The sequence below is a fragment of the Bos taurus genome, chromosome 7, assembly GCF_002263795.3.
Source record: "Bos taurus isolate L1 Dominette 01449 registration number 42190680 breed Hereford chromosome 7, ARS-UCD2.0, whole genome shotgun sequence".
NCBI lineage: Eukaryota > Metazoa > Chordata > Mammalia > Artiodactyla > Bovidae > Bos > Bos taurus.
This window is the reverse complement of record NC_037334.1, coordinates 41,843,642-41,860,879: the sequence shown is the minus strand read 5'-3', so window position 1 is coordinate 41,860,879 and position 17,238 is coordinate 41,843,642. Positions and strand designations below refer to the sequence as shown.

Genomic DNA, 17,238 nt, shown 5'->3' with positions numbered 1-17,238 from the left:
TTACTAGAAAGAAGTAAAATATCAGTCCCATTTTTAACATTTTCACTGTTTGTTATTGGCGATAATATTTAACTTTCTAACTTCCTGTTTATTTAGAAAATGGGAGTCAAAATACTTATATCACATGGTTGTCATAGGATGCAAAATAATTTCAGGCTTCTGAGGTAAGGGAATCTGCCTGTCTGTGCATGAGATGCAGGAGAGGTGAATTCGATCCTCAGGAGAAGGTAGTGGCAACCCACTCCAGAACTCTTGCTGCTTAGCATGAGGTATAGCAAATAGTAAAAGCTCAAGAAACATTATATCTTGATATGGGCCAGTATTCTTGCTTATAAAATCCCATGGACAGAGGAGCCTGGCAGGCTGCGGTCTATGGGGTCACAAAGAGTCAGACTGTACTGAGGGACTGAGTGAGTGTGCATGTGCATGCGCGCGTGCACACACACACACACACGGTAGACTGAGAATTCTTAACAACTCCCTATTATACCTGAATTTAATTTTCTTTTCAAGCATTACTAAAGAAGAGATAGCTATAATATGATTAAAATGCTAATAACCTCAATAATTTGACAATGGGTAATGTTAAATACTGGGAATAAGTTTGCTGGCATTAGAAGTCTGCACATTTTCCCAGCCACCTTTTCAAGGCTTCTCTGACCTCACTGTTCCTCCAACTGTAGATGAGGGGGTTCAGCACAGGAGTAAAGATAGTATAGAACGCTGACACAACCTTGTCATGGTTAGCTGACCTATAGGATTTGGGTCTCATGTAGATAAAAATGGCAGGTCCATAAAAGAGTGCCACCACAGCTAAATGGGAGGAACAGGTGGCAAAAGCCTTCCTGAGGGCTTCTTGAGAACGCAAATGGAGAACGGCAGAGAGAATGAGGCTATAGGAAGTCAGAATGAAGGAAAAGGGAATTAGGAGCATTAACACACAGCAAACGTACATGGCATTTTCAAAGACTGATGTGTCAGCACAAGCCAAACGCACCAACATGGGGGCCTCACAGAAGAAATGATCGATCTCATGAGCACTGCAAAATGGGAAGCTCAGTGTAGTGGCTGCTTGCATGAGCCCATCAGCTGCCCCCAGGAACCAAGAGCCCAAAGTCATTTGAATACATAATCGCCAGTTCAGGAGTACAGGGTATCTCAGTGGGTGGCAAACAGCTACATAACGGTCATAGGACATGGCGGCTAGGAGGAAACTCTCTGCACCACCAAGCGTGAGTGAGACAAAAATCTGCAACCCACAGCCAGCAGGAGAGATGGATTTGTTCCATGTCAAGTAGTCAGCAGCCATTTTGGGCACGATGGAGGAAACTAACATCAGGTCCATGAGGGAGAGTTGGCTCAGTAGGAAATACATGGGCCTGTGGAGTCGGGGGTCCAGGAGAATCAGGAGAAGCATGAGGGCATTGGCCATCAAGGAAGCAATGGCCATTGTCAGCACCATCATAAATAGAAAGAGGTGGGATCTTGTGTGCTTAAAGATTCCTAGGAGAACGAAGTCTGAGGTTGTATTTCTCTTCTCCATGATTTCTGCTGGATATGACACTGGAAATGAAAAAAAAGAAAAGGTAAGGGCTTTTATTATCCCAAAATCATAACTTCTGGGTATGTAGTAGATATGGGATCCAAGGACCTGATTCAAAGCCTTACTTCCTGTTTATAGTGAGTCTTCTTGACCTATCATCCACTTCTCTATAGGGGAATGTTAACAAATGTTAATATTTTAAGTAAGGTCAAGCTATATAATTCAGAGAATACTGTATTAACTAATTGAGATGATAGATTAAAATAGATCAAAAGCAGAAAACAATGTGAAGGATTAAATAATTGTAAATAGTTACTTTGACTATACATTTTGTATTGTTATTTTATGCTCTTAATATGTGTAATGAAACCAAATTAACTTATTGAGGAAATAAACACTCATTTAGAAATTTGTCATCTATATTTTTTTAATGACAGGTAATTTTTTCTAAATGTTGGAAATTGTAACATATTCGATCTAGTTTTTTTAATATATAACAAGAAATTATAGTTCCTAGGACCATGAATGGAACGGATTAATATAAGTGAAACAAAATTTCTGCATTGAAGGGAGATAATATCCTCAGTAATTGATGAAAATGTCCTTTTTTTTCTTTTTCTCACTGAATCACTATTTCTATTTACATGATTTTAAAATGCAGATATTCTAGTTCATTACTCTGTCCTCTGAAATCTTCAATGTCTTCCCACAACACTTATTCTCACAAACTTATTTCTCCAGCTTACTAAGGCTTGGTGACAAGGCCTAAACACCATTTCACTGCAAAGTATACTGTCACAGAGACTTCAAATCATCAGGTGAATATGACAGGGAAGCATGAAAGATCTTTCATGTTAATAAATGCTCAGAGGAAATACCAATAATTATAATGAGAAGTAACATTACTAAAAGGACAAAGAAGCAATTTTAAAGCAACTTCATTACCATGAAGTGTAATTATTAACAAAATGTAAAGATACTTTGGAAGAAAAAACACTTTATTTTAAAAATACCTAAATTCAAATATGTTGCTTGTCTTTAAACATAGTTTTTAATATTCAACAAAAAAGAACCATTTTCGTGTGCTGTGTGTGCTTAGTCACTCAGTCAGTCTGACTCTTTGAGACCCCATGGACTGTAGCCTGCCAGCACCTCTGTTCATGGGGAATCTCCAGGCAGAAATACTGGAGTGGGTTGCCGTGCCCTTCCCCAGGGGATCTTCCCAACCCAGGGATTGAACTCAGGTCTCCTGCATTTCAGGTGGATTCTTTACCATCTGAGCCACCAGGGAAGACAAAACCGAAATGACTGAGATAAATGAGTACAACTTCATTAGAAAGGATTTACAGGTTGAAAGCCATTATAATAGAGTACAAGTAAGAATTTTTTTAGTGTTTACCATTTTTAAAGTTGATACTAAGAAAAAAAATGTAAATTTATAAAGAGCAGAAGAGTATATAGCTGCAAGGAACCAAAAATCCCTTGTTATTAGCAGAAAAAAATGCACAAATGTGCCATTTTTTAAAAAAAAATAAATGTAACATTTGCAGATCATGGCATCTAGTCCCATCACTTCATGGCAAATAGATGGGGAAACAGTAGAAATAGTGACAGATTTCATTTTTGGGGGGCTCCAAAATCACTGCAGATGGTGACTGCAGCCATGAAATTAAAAGACACCTTGGAAGAAAAGTTATAACCAACCTAGACAGCATATTAAAAAGCAGAGACATCAATTTGCCAACAAAGGTTCACCAAGTCAAAGCTATAGTTTTTCCCGTAGTCATGTACGGATGTGTAAGAGTTGGACTATAAAGCAAGCTGAGTGCCAAAGAATTGATGCTTTTGAACTGTGGTGTTGGAGAAGACTATTGAGAGTTCCTTGGACAGCAAGGAGATCCAACCAGTCCATCCTAAAGGTAATCAGTCCTGAATATTCACTGGAAGGACTGATACTGAAGCTGAAACTCCAATACTTTGGCCACCTGATGTGAAGAACTGACTCATTTGAAAAGACCCTGATGCTGGGAAAGATTGAAGGTGGGAGGATAAGGGGATAACAGAGGATGAGATGGTTGAATGGCATCACTGACTCAATGGACATGAGTTTGAGCAAGCTCTGGGAGTTGATGATGGGCAGGGGGTGACTGAACTGAACTGAACTGAAGGTTTGCAGACTTTATTTCTGATATGGTGAAGAAAACGTCACCAAATCTTTAGAGATGTAATGATTTCTAAGCCTGTTGTCTAGAATTTCTCGTTATTGATTATTACAGAGAGAGGTAGTGATGATGCTTTCTGTTCTAAAGAGTTTGATTTTGTGAATATCTTAATTCTATAAAAATTATATGGCCATCATAGCCCACTTCTTGCAGAGAAATCATGACAGCATACACACTGCTGCTGCTAGCAGTCTCTAAAACACCTGCAGAAAAGTAGTGCTAATGGCTTATTAAATCACTATTTGAACCACAAGAACATTCACATTTGAATAGACATAAAACACATATTAACACCAGTATCTTTTGGAGTCTTGTTTAAGCATCAGATACCAGAAAAATAGGTATTCTACTTTACCCAATCAAGGCATTGTTAAACTTTGTGAGTCCAAATAACCCCTATCTAGTATACGCAGTCCCTTGTGGTATGCTGCTGCTGCTAAGTCGCTTCAGTCGTGTCCGACTCTGTGTGACCCCATGGACGGCAGCCCACCAGGCTCCCCCGTCCCTGGGATTCTCCAGGCAAGAACCCTGGAGTGGGTTGCCATTTCCTCCTCCAATGCATGAAAGTGAAAAGTGAAAGTGAAGTCGCTCAGTCGTGTCCGACTCTTAGCGACCCCATGGACTGCAGCCTATCAGGCTCCTCCGTCCATGGGCTTTTCCAGGCAAAAGTACTGGAGTGGGGTGCCATTGCCTTCTCCACCCTTGTTGTATATACTATTTAAAATATCTTTCTCCTATTTTTGCCATGAACCTTGAATTCAGACTCCTTCTGCCTTCATTATAAATTTAAGTTACACTTGGATTCATCTTACTGATGATGAACAAAGACCATGAGACCTGGAATACAGAAGTCCTGGTTTAAGAATCATTCTGTCATTTTCTACATATGTGATAGGTCAGTCAATCTTGTTTGGTTTGTTTACTTAGGCTTAAAATTATAAACCTCCTAAACAGATTACTCAGATAATTAAAAGAAGACATTTTGTACATGACAGATTTTTGAAATAATTTCCCAAGTCATTTTGCAGACTCAGACAAAATTTTAAATTTTAATTTAATTCATCATTCAAGATCATTTGCTGCCATTTAAAAAAATTTTTACGTAAACAGGAGCTAGAAAATCTCCTGTTGATTTGATAAATTGATTTGATAAATTGACTGAATGCTCTGGCAAATTGAAGGTGACGTTCAAAGGCAAAACTGAAATGACAGAGATACACACATACACATGCATGCACGCATGTATGTGTTTAAATTAAATAAGAATAAAACTTAGAACTATTACTCTTTAAAATGAAAAAATAGTAAAAGTAAATAAATCTGTTATATTTGTTTATTGTTTTAATAAATTACACTGCTCAAAATTCAATATGGTAATTTAATAAAAATGTCAGCTTAAATGTATTACATAATTTTTTCAGTTATATAGACAAGGAGCTTCATCTTTTTTTTCCTAAATATGATACAAAGTATGTTTAAATGAAGAATTTTTGTAATTATGAATATATCAATGTATTTACTTACTATGTGAAATGTTTAGCTGTTAAATAAAAGGCTACATAAACTCAGCAAATTATGACTATGGACATGCCCTTATAAGTATTTCTTCATTAGGTCAATTGTGGACAAAATTAATTCCAGCATGTTATTAATAAATATGGTAAAAAATTTAAAAAAATTAAAACTATACATATTTTTTCCAGAAATTATAGAAATATTACTCCTCCAGAAATAGATGATGTATACTTTTTAAAAAAATATTTTAATTTATTTTTCCAGTCTCTTATTTTTAAACTTTTTTTCACAATAAAATGTTTTATTTAATTTATTTTTTTCTACAAACTGTGGCCCCTGATTTTATTTTATTTTAATATAAATTTATTTATTTTAATTGGAAGCTGTATACTTTTTTAGATGCACATGTATGTATCCTTCAGAGAAAGAAAAGACTTTAATTTTCTTTAAAGTAACAGAATATCTTGCCCCCCCAATGTTTTATACTTACTTTGTGCCTCTTATATGAAAAATATTTTGAAACTCCATTAATCTCAAAAGTATGCCCTTTCTGATGCTGTTACACAAATTGATTATAGTCTCCCCCTATCCACACTTACTTGTAAACACTGGTAGAGATCATTGTCATGAATTACTGGGAGTTGCCCTTTATAAACTGCTTTTCTCTTCTGCCATCCTGCACTTCACAAAGAAAGTACCTTTATAGTCACAAGATATTGATATATTATGATTATTTCCTTAAAACTGTCCCACTGTTCAGTGAAAAATTACCTTAATATTAACTCAATAAATTGACTGCATTCACTTCCATTTCAAAATGACTTTTTAACTCACAGAGTGGACACAGCCCACAGCTTACATGTAGACAATAGGAAGGCTTTTATTTTTTATCATTTGTGGATGAAATTTTACAAAATTACTATGAAATTAAAAATTCAAATGTAAAGCATCAAGTACATAGCAAATATGAATCAATTGAGATGACTTCTTAAAAAATGAGTAAATGATTTTCAAACCAATTAGACTCACCTCTATAGAAGAGTCACAATCCATGAAATGTGCATATATACATATTTGATGCTCGATCTTTCTGATAGGTTGGCTACAAATGTTTGCTCATATGAGTGTTGAGGATACTGCTTTCTGCTCCTGGCTACGTGCCATATTTACTTAGCAGTCCTATATGACTGCTTAAAATATGCTACACCTACAAAATATCTTCCCTTGAGCAATGGCACTTGCAAAGGCAAATCTTCTATGGCAAGGGAACACAGATAAATGTTTCTTCAGAGTAGATGATGAAATGAACTAATTTACCTCCTAGGTTTTCATTAAAGCAAAAGAATCCTGAGTGGTAAGATGAAGCAATGTGACACTGTTGGGAACAGCAAATACAAGAAATTGTTCAAGGCAAAACTGGAATTCTGCTCCTTGAACCAAACACATGTGATTTAATTGCCTGAAATAGACAGCTCTACAAGAATGCAAACAATATTAATACTTTTTAAAACACTGTCCTGAGATACCAGAGTAGAAAGATTCATCTCTAAATCATTTTAAATTTGTGATTCTCAGAATTTAGGGAATAGCTGAATCACCAGAAGGGCTTGTTAATTACACTTTGAGAAATATTTCCTTTTGACTCTATCCTGAACTGGATGTCAGTGCTCCATAAACTCATCAATTCCAAATTTTGTGTGTGTGTTTAAATCCTTGTGTCTATTCCTTATCCATTTCACAATCTTGCATTACTGTAATGAATAAGCCCTGCCTTTCTTTTCCAGGAAATATGTGTAACATTGCTTACTTGGTAGCATTATTAGAAGGATGAAATCAAATAGTTATAAACTACCTGGAGAGGTATCTGGCCCATTGTAAATGCCGTATCAGTGTTTATTGTTATCATCATTGTGATTGTTTTGAACAGGGGAAAAAAAAATCTCTAAGGTAGTGTTTCTGTTGATATTGACCCAAGCATTGTGAAAAGTTATCTATAATAGAAAATAAGGCAAAGGGAAAAGAGCCTGTCATTTCTGTATTATCCTGGAGCATTGTTTAAGATGTTTGTTTAAAGATTGCTTAGTCTCTAGGTGAATGCCTCTGTTTAACTTACTATTTACTACTAAATATTTAAGGCCAAGAATTTGTGAAGTTGTGTATGAACATGTGTATTTGTGTCCAGTACAGATGCAAATAATTTCTGTCCAGTAATGCAAGAAATCAGCCAGCTTAACTAAAAACAGAAATACTTCACCATGTAAATTAAGTGGGAAAGGATCATTTCTTCAGTACATGTATTGTGAAAACTGGATACTCATATGCCAAATAATAAGGTAGAAATCTTATTTTACATCTTATACAAAAATCAACTAAAAATAGAGTAAAGGCCGAAATATAAGACAGGAAATTGTTAACTCCTAGAAGAAAATATTAGGAGAAACTTCCTTGACATTATGTTAGTAATGATTTTTTGGATATGGCACCAAAAATTCAAGCAACAAAAGCAAAAATAGGCAAGTAGTATCATATCAAACTAAAATGTCTTCACAGCAACATGCTGTTGCTGCCACTGCTAAGTCGCTTCAGTCGTGTCCGACTCTGTGCGACCCCATAGACGGCAGCCCGCCAGGCTCCGCCGTCCCTGGGATTCTCTAGGCAAGAACACTGGAGTGGGTTGCCATTTCCTTCTCCAAGGCAGGAAAGTGAAAAGTGAGAGTGAAGTCGCTCAGTGGTGTCCGACTCTTAGCGACCCCATGGACTTCAGCCCACCAGGCTCCTCCATCCATGGGATTTTCCAGGCAAGAGTACTGGAGTGGGGTGCCATTGCCTTCTCCATCACAGCAACATTAACAATCACAAAATAGGCAATGTACACAGTGGGAGAAAATATTTGCCAACTATATATCTGATAAGGAGTTAATATATGAAATATATAAGAACCTTAGTGAATTTAACAGCAGAAAAACAACTCAATTATAATACTGGAAAGAAACCTAAATTGATATTTTTACAAAGAAGACACACAAATGGCTAATGGGCTTATCATAAAAAGGGGTTCAGCACTCACTAATTATCAGGGAAATGCAAATCAAAACCACAATAAGATGTCCCCTAACACCTCTCAAAAGGGCTATTGTCAATAAATAAATAAATAAATAAATAAAATAACAAGGATGCAGAGAAAAGAGGCTCAAGCCTTGTAATTGCTAGTGAGATTATAAATATGAGTTTCCTATCACTTCTTTAAAATGCCTTTGACAAAGAAAATTTTTTAATAATAATACTTTTATATTTCTATTTTTTGAAGTGTTCGAGCTTCTTAATTTGGTATCTTCTCTGTGATCATGAGATATAGTCCCTTAATATTGCCTAAATTTTGTTCTGATATTGCTTTCCTTGAAAACTTTAATCTGTATAAAATCAAATCTGTGTATACTGTATTTTTCTTATTTAGTTTGCATCATTTTCAAATCAATTTTCTAAAATTTTTTCTAAATATAGTTATTAAAATTTATCTAGGGGAATTTTAAATCATAATTTTTCATAAATTTATTTTTTAATTTTAAAAATAATGTGCTTCAATAATAATATGTATTGAATACTAGCCTTTATAAATTTGTCTTTTTTTGCTTTTGGATTAGATGAAAATTGAAATACAAATATGAATAAATGTAATGATAACAAATATTATTTCCTTATTTCTCTTATTTAAGAGTTTATTAAAACTTTCAATATCTAATGACTTATTTTATCTAAAAATGTATCTATAGTTCATATTTTTGATATTCATTCTTTCTATATATTTTTTATTCTACATCATGTCTGCTTTAATTTCTGGTTGTTTGAAGAGTTTATTCTTCTATTGATGTAGCACAGCTTCACTTCAATGTGTCTTGGTCTCATTTACTTTCACTTTAACTTCTTGGACTGTATTTGAATTTCTGAATCTAAGAATTCATCTTTGGGTTTGAGCAAACTCCAGAAGATACTAAAGGACAGGGAAGCCTAGCATGCTGCAGTTCATAGGGTCCCAAAGAGTCAGACACAACTTAGTGACTGAATAACAACATTAAGACATTAATTCTTTAAGTATTATCTCTTTTACTTTAGAGGAGGGAGCAGATATATTTGCATTTTTGTGAAATATGTGAACATATGCATGCTATATTCTTCCTGTTGTTCAGTCTGTAAGTTGTGTCCGACTCTTTGGGACCCAATGAACTGTAGCATATGAGACTTTCCTGTCCAAACTATCTCCCTGAGTTTGTTCAAGCTCATGTCCATTGAGTTAGTGATGTCATGAAACTTCACCCTGTCATGCTCTTCTCCTGCTTTCAATCTTTCCCAGCATCAGGGTCTTTTCAAATGAGTCCACTCTCCTCGTCAGGTGTCCAAAGTGTTGGAGCTTCAGCTTTAGCTTCAGTCTTTCCAATAAATATTCAGGATTGATTTCCATGAGGATGGATGAGTTTGATCTCCTTGCTGTCCAAGTCACTCTCAAGAGTCTTCTCCAGCACCACAATTTGAAAGCATCAACTCTTCAGCAATCAGCCTGCTTCATGGTCCAACTCTCACATCTGTACATGAGCATTGGATAAACCATAGCTTTGACTCTACAGACCTCTTAAGCAAAATGATGCCTTTGCTTTTTAATATACTATCTAGGCTTGCCATAGCTTTTCTTCCAAGAAGCAAACATCTTTTAATTTCATGGCTGCAGTCATCACCTGAAGCTATTTGGGAATGCAGGAAAATGAAATCTGTCCCTGTTTGCATTTTTCCCCTTTTATTTGTCATGAAGTAGTAGGATCAGATGCCATGATCTTAGTTTTTTGAATACTGAGTGTTAAGCCAGCTTTTCCACTCTCCTCTTTCACTCTCATCAAGAGGCTCTTTAGTTCCTTTTTGCTTTCTGCCTTTAGGGTGGTATCATCTGCATATCTGAGGTTATAGATATTTTTCCCAGTAATCTTGATTGCAGCTTGTGAGTCATTCAGCCCACTCTTTTGCATGATGTACTCTGCATATAAATTAAATAAGCAGGGTAATAATATACAGCCTTGATGTAACTCCTTTCCCAAGTTTGAATCAGTCAGTTGCTCCAAGTCTGGTTGTAACTGTTGTTTCTTGTCCTGTGTTCAGGTTTCTCAGGAGACAGGTAAGGTAGTCTGGTGTTTCCACCTCTTTAAGAATTTTCCACAGTTTCCTGTGATCCACACAGTCAAAGGCTTTAGTGTAGTCAATGAAGCAGATGTTTTTCTGGAATTCCCTTGCTTTCTCCATGATTCAGAAAATGCAGGCAGTTTGATCTCTGGTTTCTCTGTTCTCTGAAACACAGCTTGTATATCTGAATGCTCTTGGTTCATGTATTGCTGAAGCCTAGCTTGAAGGATTTTGAGCATTTCCTTGCTAGCTTGTAAAATGAGTACAATTGTATGGTGGCTTGAACTTTCTTTGTCATTGCTTTTCTTTGGGATTGGAATAAAAAATGACATTTTCTAGTCTTGTAGCAACTGCAGAGTTTTTCATATTTGCTATCATATTGAGTGCAGCCCTTTAACAGCATCATCTATTTGAAATAGTTCAGGTGAAATTCCATCACTTCCACTAGCTTTGTTCATATTAATGCTTCCTAAGGCCTACTTGACTTCACACTCCAAGATATCTGACTCTAGATGAGGGACTACACCATCGTGGTTATTCAGGTGATTAGGATCTTTTTTGTATATTTCTTCTGTGTATTCTTGCCACCTCTTAATATCGTCTCCTTCTGTTGGGTCCTTTCTGTTTCTGTTTTTTACTGTATCCAGCTTTGCAGGAAATGCTCCCTTGATATCTCCTATTCTTGAAGAGATCTCTAGTCTTTCCCTTTCTATTGTTTCCCTCTATTTCTTTGTTCACCTGAGAAGGCTGTCTTATCTCTCTTTGCTCTTCACTGTAACTTTACATTCAGTGGGTATATCTTCCCCTTTCTCCTTTGCCTTTCATTTGTCTTCTTTTCTCAGCTATTTGTAAAGCCTCCTCAGACAACCACTCTGCCTCTTGTGTTTCTTTTTCTTTATAGTGGTTTTGGTGACCTCCTCCTGTACAGTGTTATGAACTTCCACCCATAGTTCTTCAGGCACTCTATCTACCAGATCTAGTCCCTATTCGTCACCTCCACTGTATAATCCTAAGGGATTTGATTTAGGTCATACCTGAATGGTCTATTGCTTTTCCCTATTTTCTTCAATTTAAGCCTGAATTTTGCAATATGGAGTTCATGATCTGTACCACAGTCAGCTCCAGTTCTTGTTTCTGCTGACTGTATAGAGCTTCCCCATCTGCAGCTGCAAATAATATAACCAATCTGATTTCAGTGTTGACCATCTGGTGATGTCCATGTGTACAGTCATCTCTTGGAAGAGGGTGTTTACTATGATGAGGGTGCTTTCTTGGCAAAACTCTGTTAGACTTTGCCCTGCTTCATTTTGTACTCCAAGGCCAAACTTGCTTGTTACTCCAGGTATCTCTTGACTTCCTACGTTTGCATTCCAATCCTTTATAATGCAAATGACATATTTTTTAGATGTTAGTTCTCGGTCTTCACGGAACTGGTCAACTTTAGCTTTTTGGAGGATTAGTGGTTGTGACATAGACTTAGATTACTCTGATACTGAATGGTTTGCCTTGGAAAAGAACCAAGATCATTCTGTCATTTTTGATGTCTCATTCAAGTACTGCATTTTGGACTCTTTTGTTGATTGTGAGGGCTACTCCCTTTCTTCCAAGGAATACTTGCCCACAGTAGTAAATAGAATGGTCATCTGAATTAAATGTGTCCATTCCCATCCATTTTAGTTCACTGATTTTTAAAATGTCAAAGTTCACTCTTGCCCATCTACTGATTGACCACGTTCAATTTACCTTGATTCATAAACCTAACATTCCAGGTTCCTATGCATATTTTTCTTTACAGCATTAGGCATTATTTCACCACCAGAGAGTTCCATAACTGAGAATTATTTTTGCTTTGGCCCAGCCTCTTCATTGTTTTTGGAGATATTTCTCTGCTCTTCCCCAATAGAGCAGTGTGTGTGTGTGTGTGTGTGTGTGTGTGTGTATGTATTATATATTGTATATATCTCACTGGTATATATAGAGCAGTATATATATGATATATACCAATATTATCCTTTGATCATCCAGAGACCACTTGTTTGCTGATATTTTAATATGTAGTAAAATTGTGAGAAAAGACAGAAAGACAAATACTATATCATATCTCTTATATGTGGAATCTAAAATATGGCACAAATTTATCTACAAATTAGTATCTACAAAACAGTAACAGACTCACAGATATAGAGAAGAGACTTGCAGTTGCCAAGAGAAAGGCAAGAAGGAGAGGGATGAATTGGAAGTCTGGTGGTAGTAGATGCAAACTGTTACATTTAGAATGGATAAACAAATTTCTACACTATAGAATAGGGAACCATATCCAATCTCCTGGGATAAATCAGGAGTAAAAGAATATATTAAAAAAAAATATGTATGTGTATAACTGAATCACTTTGCTATACAGCAAAAATTAGCACAACATTGTAAATCAACTGTAATTCAATAAAAATAAATAAAAAATTAAAATTTCAAAAAGTCTTGAAAATAATATTTACTTAATATTTGTTTAAAATTTCATATGTCTGTATTATGTTAGAGGTATATATTAATATTATATTATTAATACCCTGTATTAATAAGGAAATATTAATTTATACATCACCATATTTATATTAATTTGTAAAATATACAAAAATGTTTATTATCTTCAAAGTTACCATGAGATGCAGATGCTGGAATGCCACTGCATTTATTTCTGAGTTTGTAGCCACAATGATCATATCTACCATGTTAGTCAGTAATCTACTCCTGTTTTATTACAATTTTTATTATTTTTATATAATCATAAAAAGGTGATATCACTGTGCAATTCTTACACTTGAGATATAATTTATCTTTATATCTATATAATTTATTTTTATTTATTTCAGGTAATTTTTAATAAAGTGTTTTATTATTAAAGTTGCATTTCCAATAAGTGAAAGTCATTCAGTCGTGTCCAACTCTTTGTGACCCCGTGGACTGCATGCAGCACACCTACAGGCTTCCCTGTCCTTCAGCAACTCCCGGAGCTTGCTCAAACTCATGTCCATTGAGTCAGTGATGCCATCCAACCATCTCGTCTTCTGTCCTCCCCTTCTCTTCCTGCCTTCAATCTTTCCCAGAATCAGGGTCTTTTCTAATGAGTCAGCTCTTCTCTCAGAAGGCCAAAGTACTGGAGCTTCAGTTTCAGCATCAGTCCTTCCAATCAGTATTAGGATTGACTGGTTTAATCTTATTGGTATGATCATGTAACCAGGTAGTAGAAAATAAAAGTAGAGACAGATAGAAATAGGATGTGACCCACACCTCTGGGAAGTCCCCTCATTGATTGTAGCCCGTCAGGCTTCTTTGTCCATGAGGATTCTCCAGGCAAGAATACTGGAGTGGGTTGCCATGCACTCCTCCAGGGGATCTTTCAGACTCAGGGCTCTAACCCAAGTGTCTTACATGTAACCTGTATTAGCAGGGGAGTTCTTTACCACTAGCATCACTTGGGAAGACCACTTGAATCATAGTACTTATCAACATAATTTCATCATTTATTTTTTCACTTTAGTTAGCCCACTTAACTCCAAAATGTCAAATTTTCTTATCTCAATAAAGAACTCACTGTTTTCTTTATATATTTGTAACATAATGTCCAAGATCCTACATATTTAAATGTTTTGCAGACCAGTGTTAAGTTTTTTTCTGTAATTTCAATGACCATACACTGAAACAATCCTCTCTCTTCACCAATGTAATGCAGAAATACAGCATGATCTCATTCTCATTCAAATTATAACACTTATTTGTAGATAAAAAGAGCATAATTGATGCTAATATTGTTGATAATTAAAATTATAAGATATTGGAAAGCAGAAGGACTTAAATAGATATTAATATAGCATAACAGTAGGAAAGGCAAAAAGATATGACACCAGAAAATGAGATTTCATTCAGGTTGGTAAGTGTCCAATACTTACCAACTGATATATCAGTTGTATAGCAGTATATACAACAATGTATATACCTCACTGGCCAGCTTTCACTAACCTGTTGGGAGAATCTTTATCTCTACTCCATGATTATGGCATTTGAAAACAAGGAATGCTAATCTTTGGCACAATGTTTTGCAATTACTTTTCATTGAAACTTTTAGATTAAAAAAATAAATAAATAAAATAAAACTAAGTTGGTTTCTGCCACAAACCAACAAAATATTGCAAAGCCATTACCCTCAATTTAAAAAAGAGAGAGACAAATATTTACAAAACTAAAACAAGCAAACAAAAAAACTAAGTTGAAGTCTAATACTTAAGCAAAAATAGTTTGAATAATGCTGCAGAAGCATTGCATCAAGCACTTACAAAGTGCTTTAAATATGTCTATACCCTTCAAGCTGACCATAAATTGTCCCTAGTAGAAGACTTAGTTCAAGTTGCGGTATATAAGGTAAATGTGCTCCCAGTGTTGTCAGAATATTAACTTCCCTCTGATTTAGTACAGCACAAACTCTTCAAACTATAGCTTCTGTGTAGAGTGATGTTATTACATATCCCTGTATACACTGGAAAGAATCTTTAGAGCAGAACAGATAGTGACAGTTAGAACAGAGTGGTGCATCCATCATTCACTCATTCAGATGGTGTGTTTTTCCTTCTTTCTGTTTCCTTTTCTTCATTGCCTATTCAATGGCAGACTCTGTCTGGATTTAGAGTAGAATGGGGATAAGTCCACTGATCACTTTCTTTTCCTTCCTATCTCTGGACAGAAATCATATACTGTTCAGATTCTGTGGGTAAGGTACTATGTATATCCATGAATGATGAATTGTACAAGTTCTTGAAGGGAGCCATTGTTCAGAAAGACAAATACATAGCTTCACAATACAAAGGCTGAACTATTTGAACCAATACAAAGGCTGAAAAAATTGTTGCCCCTGTAGGATGGAAGATTCCCCATGTAATCATCCTACCCCCAGGTTACCTAAGTGAATGTTGCCATATCACTGTCTTGTCTTTAGTTTACTCTGTTGCGATATGGGGCATTAACCAAAGAAGGCTTGACGGGGCCAAGTTCATGTTACTAAGCTCACATTTTGATTGCATATAAGCCACCATATATAGTCACTGTGTAAGCACAGTGAAATAAGCACCAAAATGGCTCGAGAAAGAGGCTGGCATATCACAGGAAGACAAACATACCCCTCACAGTATTGGGGCCTTTTACAAAGTGATATTGTCATGAGATGACCATTTAGAGCATGGAAATACATGAACAATTTGTGCCTACCCCCAAAATTTGCCATTTTAAAATTGATTTTTCCCAAATCCCTCACCAGACATCTAGCCATTATCCACAGTAATGCCTTCACACTAATTGGAACTCTACCTCATTTAATCCTTTATCCCTGTCCTCAAAGACTTCCACACACATAAGTAAAACTCTTAAACATGTCTGTCATTACCAAGGTTCCCTGTACTCACAAAATTATCACAGAATGATCTCTTAACCCTAGATAAAACAAAACCCTAGATAAAACAAAATTTCCTAAGAAATTAGGAAAAAGAAAAAAATCTCAACTCATTTTCATCACAGTGGCTCCATGGAAACACCATCACAGAATATTTCACACTCTGGATTCTCTCAATCTTGGCAACCCCTTGCCCATAATACCTACCACTGTTCTACCTTAAAAAGTGAGCAAGTTTCATCCCCATGATAGAAAGAGATGCTTGTGATCTCTGGTGAGAACTCCAAATTTTTATATTATTATTATTATTTTACTCTTTCCATACATCTCACCCTCTCCTCTCCCCATGTCAATAAGTCTATTCTCTATGTCTGTTTCTCCATTGCTGCCCTGTGAATAAATTCTTCAATACCATTTTTCTAGATTCTGTATATATGCATTAGAATATGATATTTATCTTTCTCTTTCTGACTTACTTCATTCTGTACAATAGGTTCTAGGTTCATCCATCTCATTGGAACTGACTCAAATATATTCTTTTTTATGGCTGAACAATATTCCATTGTGTATATGTACCACAGCTTCTTTAACCATTCAACTGTTGATGGACATCTAGATTGCTTCCATGTTCTAGCTATTGTAAATAGTGCTTCAATGAACAATGGGATACATGTGTCTTTTTCAATTTTGGTTTCCTCAGGATATATGCCTAGGAGTGGGATTGCTGGGTCATATGGTGGTTTTATTCCTAGTTTTTTAAGGAATCTCCATACCATCTTCCATAGTGGCTGTATCAATTTACATTCCCACCAACAGTGCAAGAGCGTTCCCTTTTTTCCACACCCTCTCCAGCATTTATTGTTTGTAGACTTTTTAATGATGGCCATTCTGACTGGTGTAAGGTGATATCTCATTGTAGTTTTTATTTGCACTTCTCTAATAATGAGTGATGTTGAGCATCTTTTCATGTGTTTGTTAGCCATCTGTTTGTCTTCTTTGGAAAAATGTCTGTTTAGGTCTTTTTCCTACTTTTTGATTGGTTTGTTTTTCTGGTATTGAGTTATATGAGCTGCTTGTATATTTTGGAAATTAACCCCTTGTCAGTATTTCATTTGCTATTATTTTCTCCCACTCTGAGGGTCTTTCATCTTGCTTATAGTTTATTTTCCTGTGCAAAAGCTTTTTAAGTTTAATCAGGTCCCACTTGTTTACTTTTGTTTTTATTTCCATTACTCTAGGAGGTGGGTCATAGAGGATCTGGCTTTGATTTATGTCACCAAGTGTTCTGCCTATGTTTTCCTCTAAGAGTTTTATATAGTTTATGGTCTTGCATTTAGGTCTTTAATCCATTTGGATTTTGA

General features: G+C 35.7%; 1 protein-coding gene across 1 annotated transcript; it reads right to left on the bottom strand.

The window, feature by feature from the left end:
- Positions 1–613: 613 nt before the first annotated feature.
- OR2T22 (olfactory receptor family 2 subfamily T member 22) lies at positions 614–1,543 on the bottom strand. Its single transcript, NM_001389828.1, has one exon. It carries the CDS (start codon positions 1,541–1,543, stop codon positions 614–616), a length of 930 nt encoding a protein of 309 aa, NP_001376757.1.
- Positions 1,544–17,238: the final 15,695 nt, after the last annotated feature.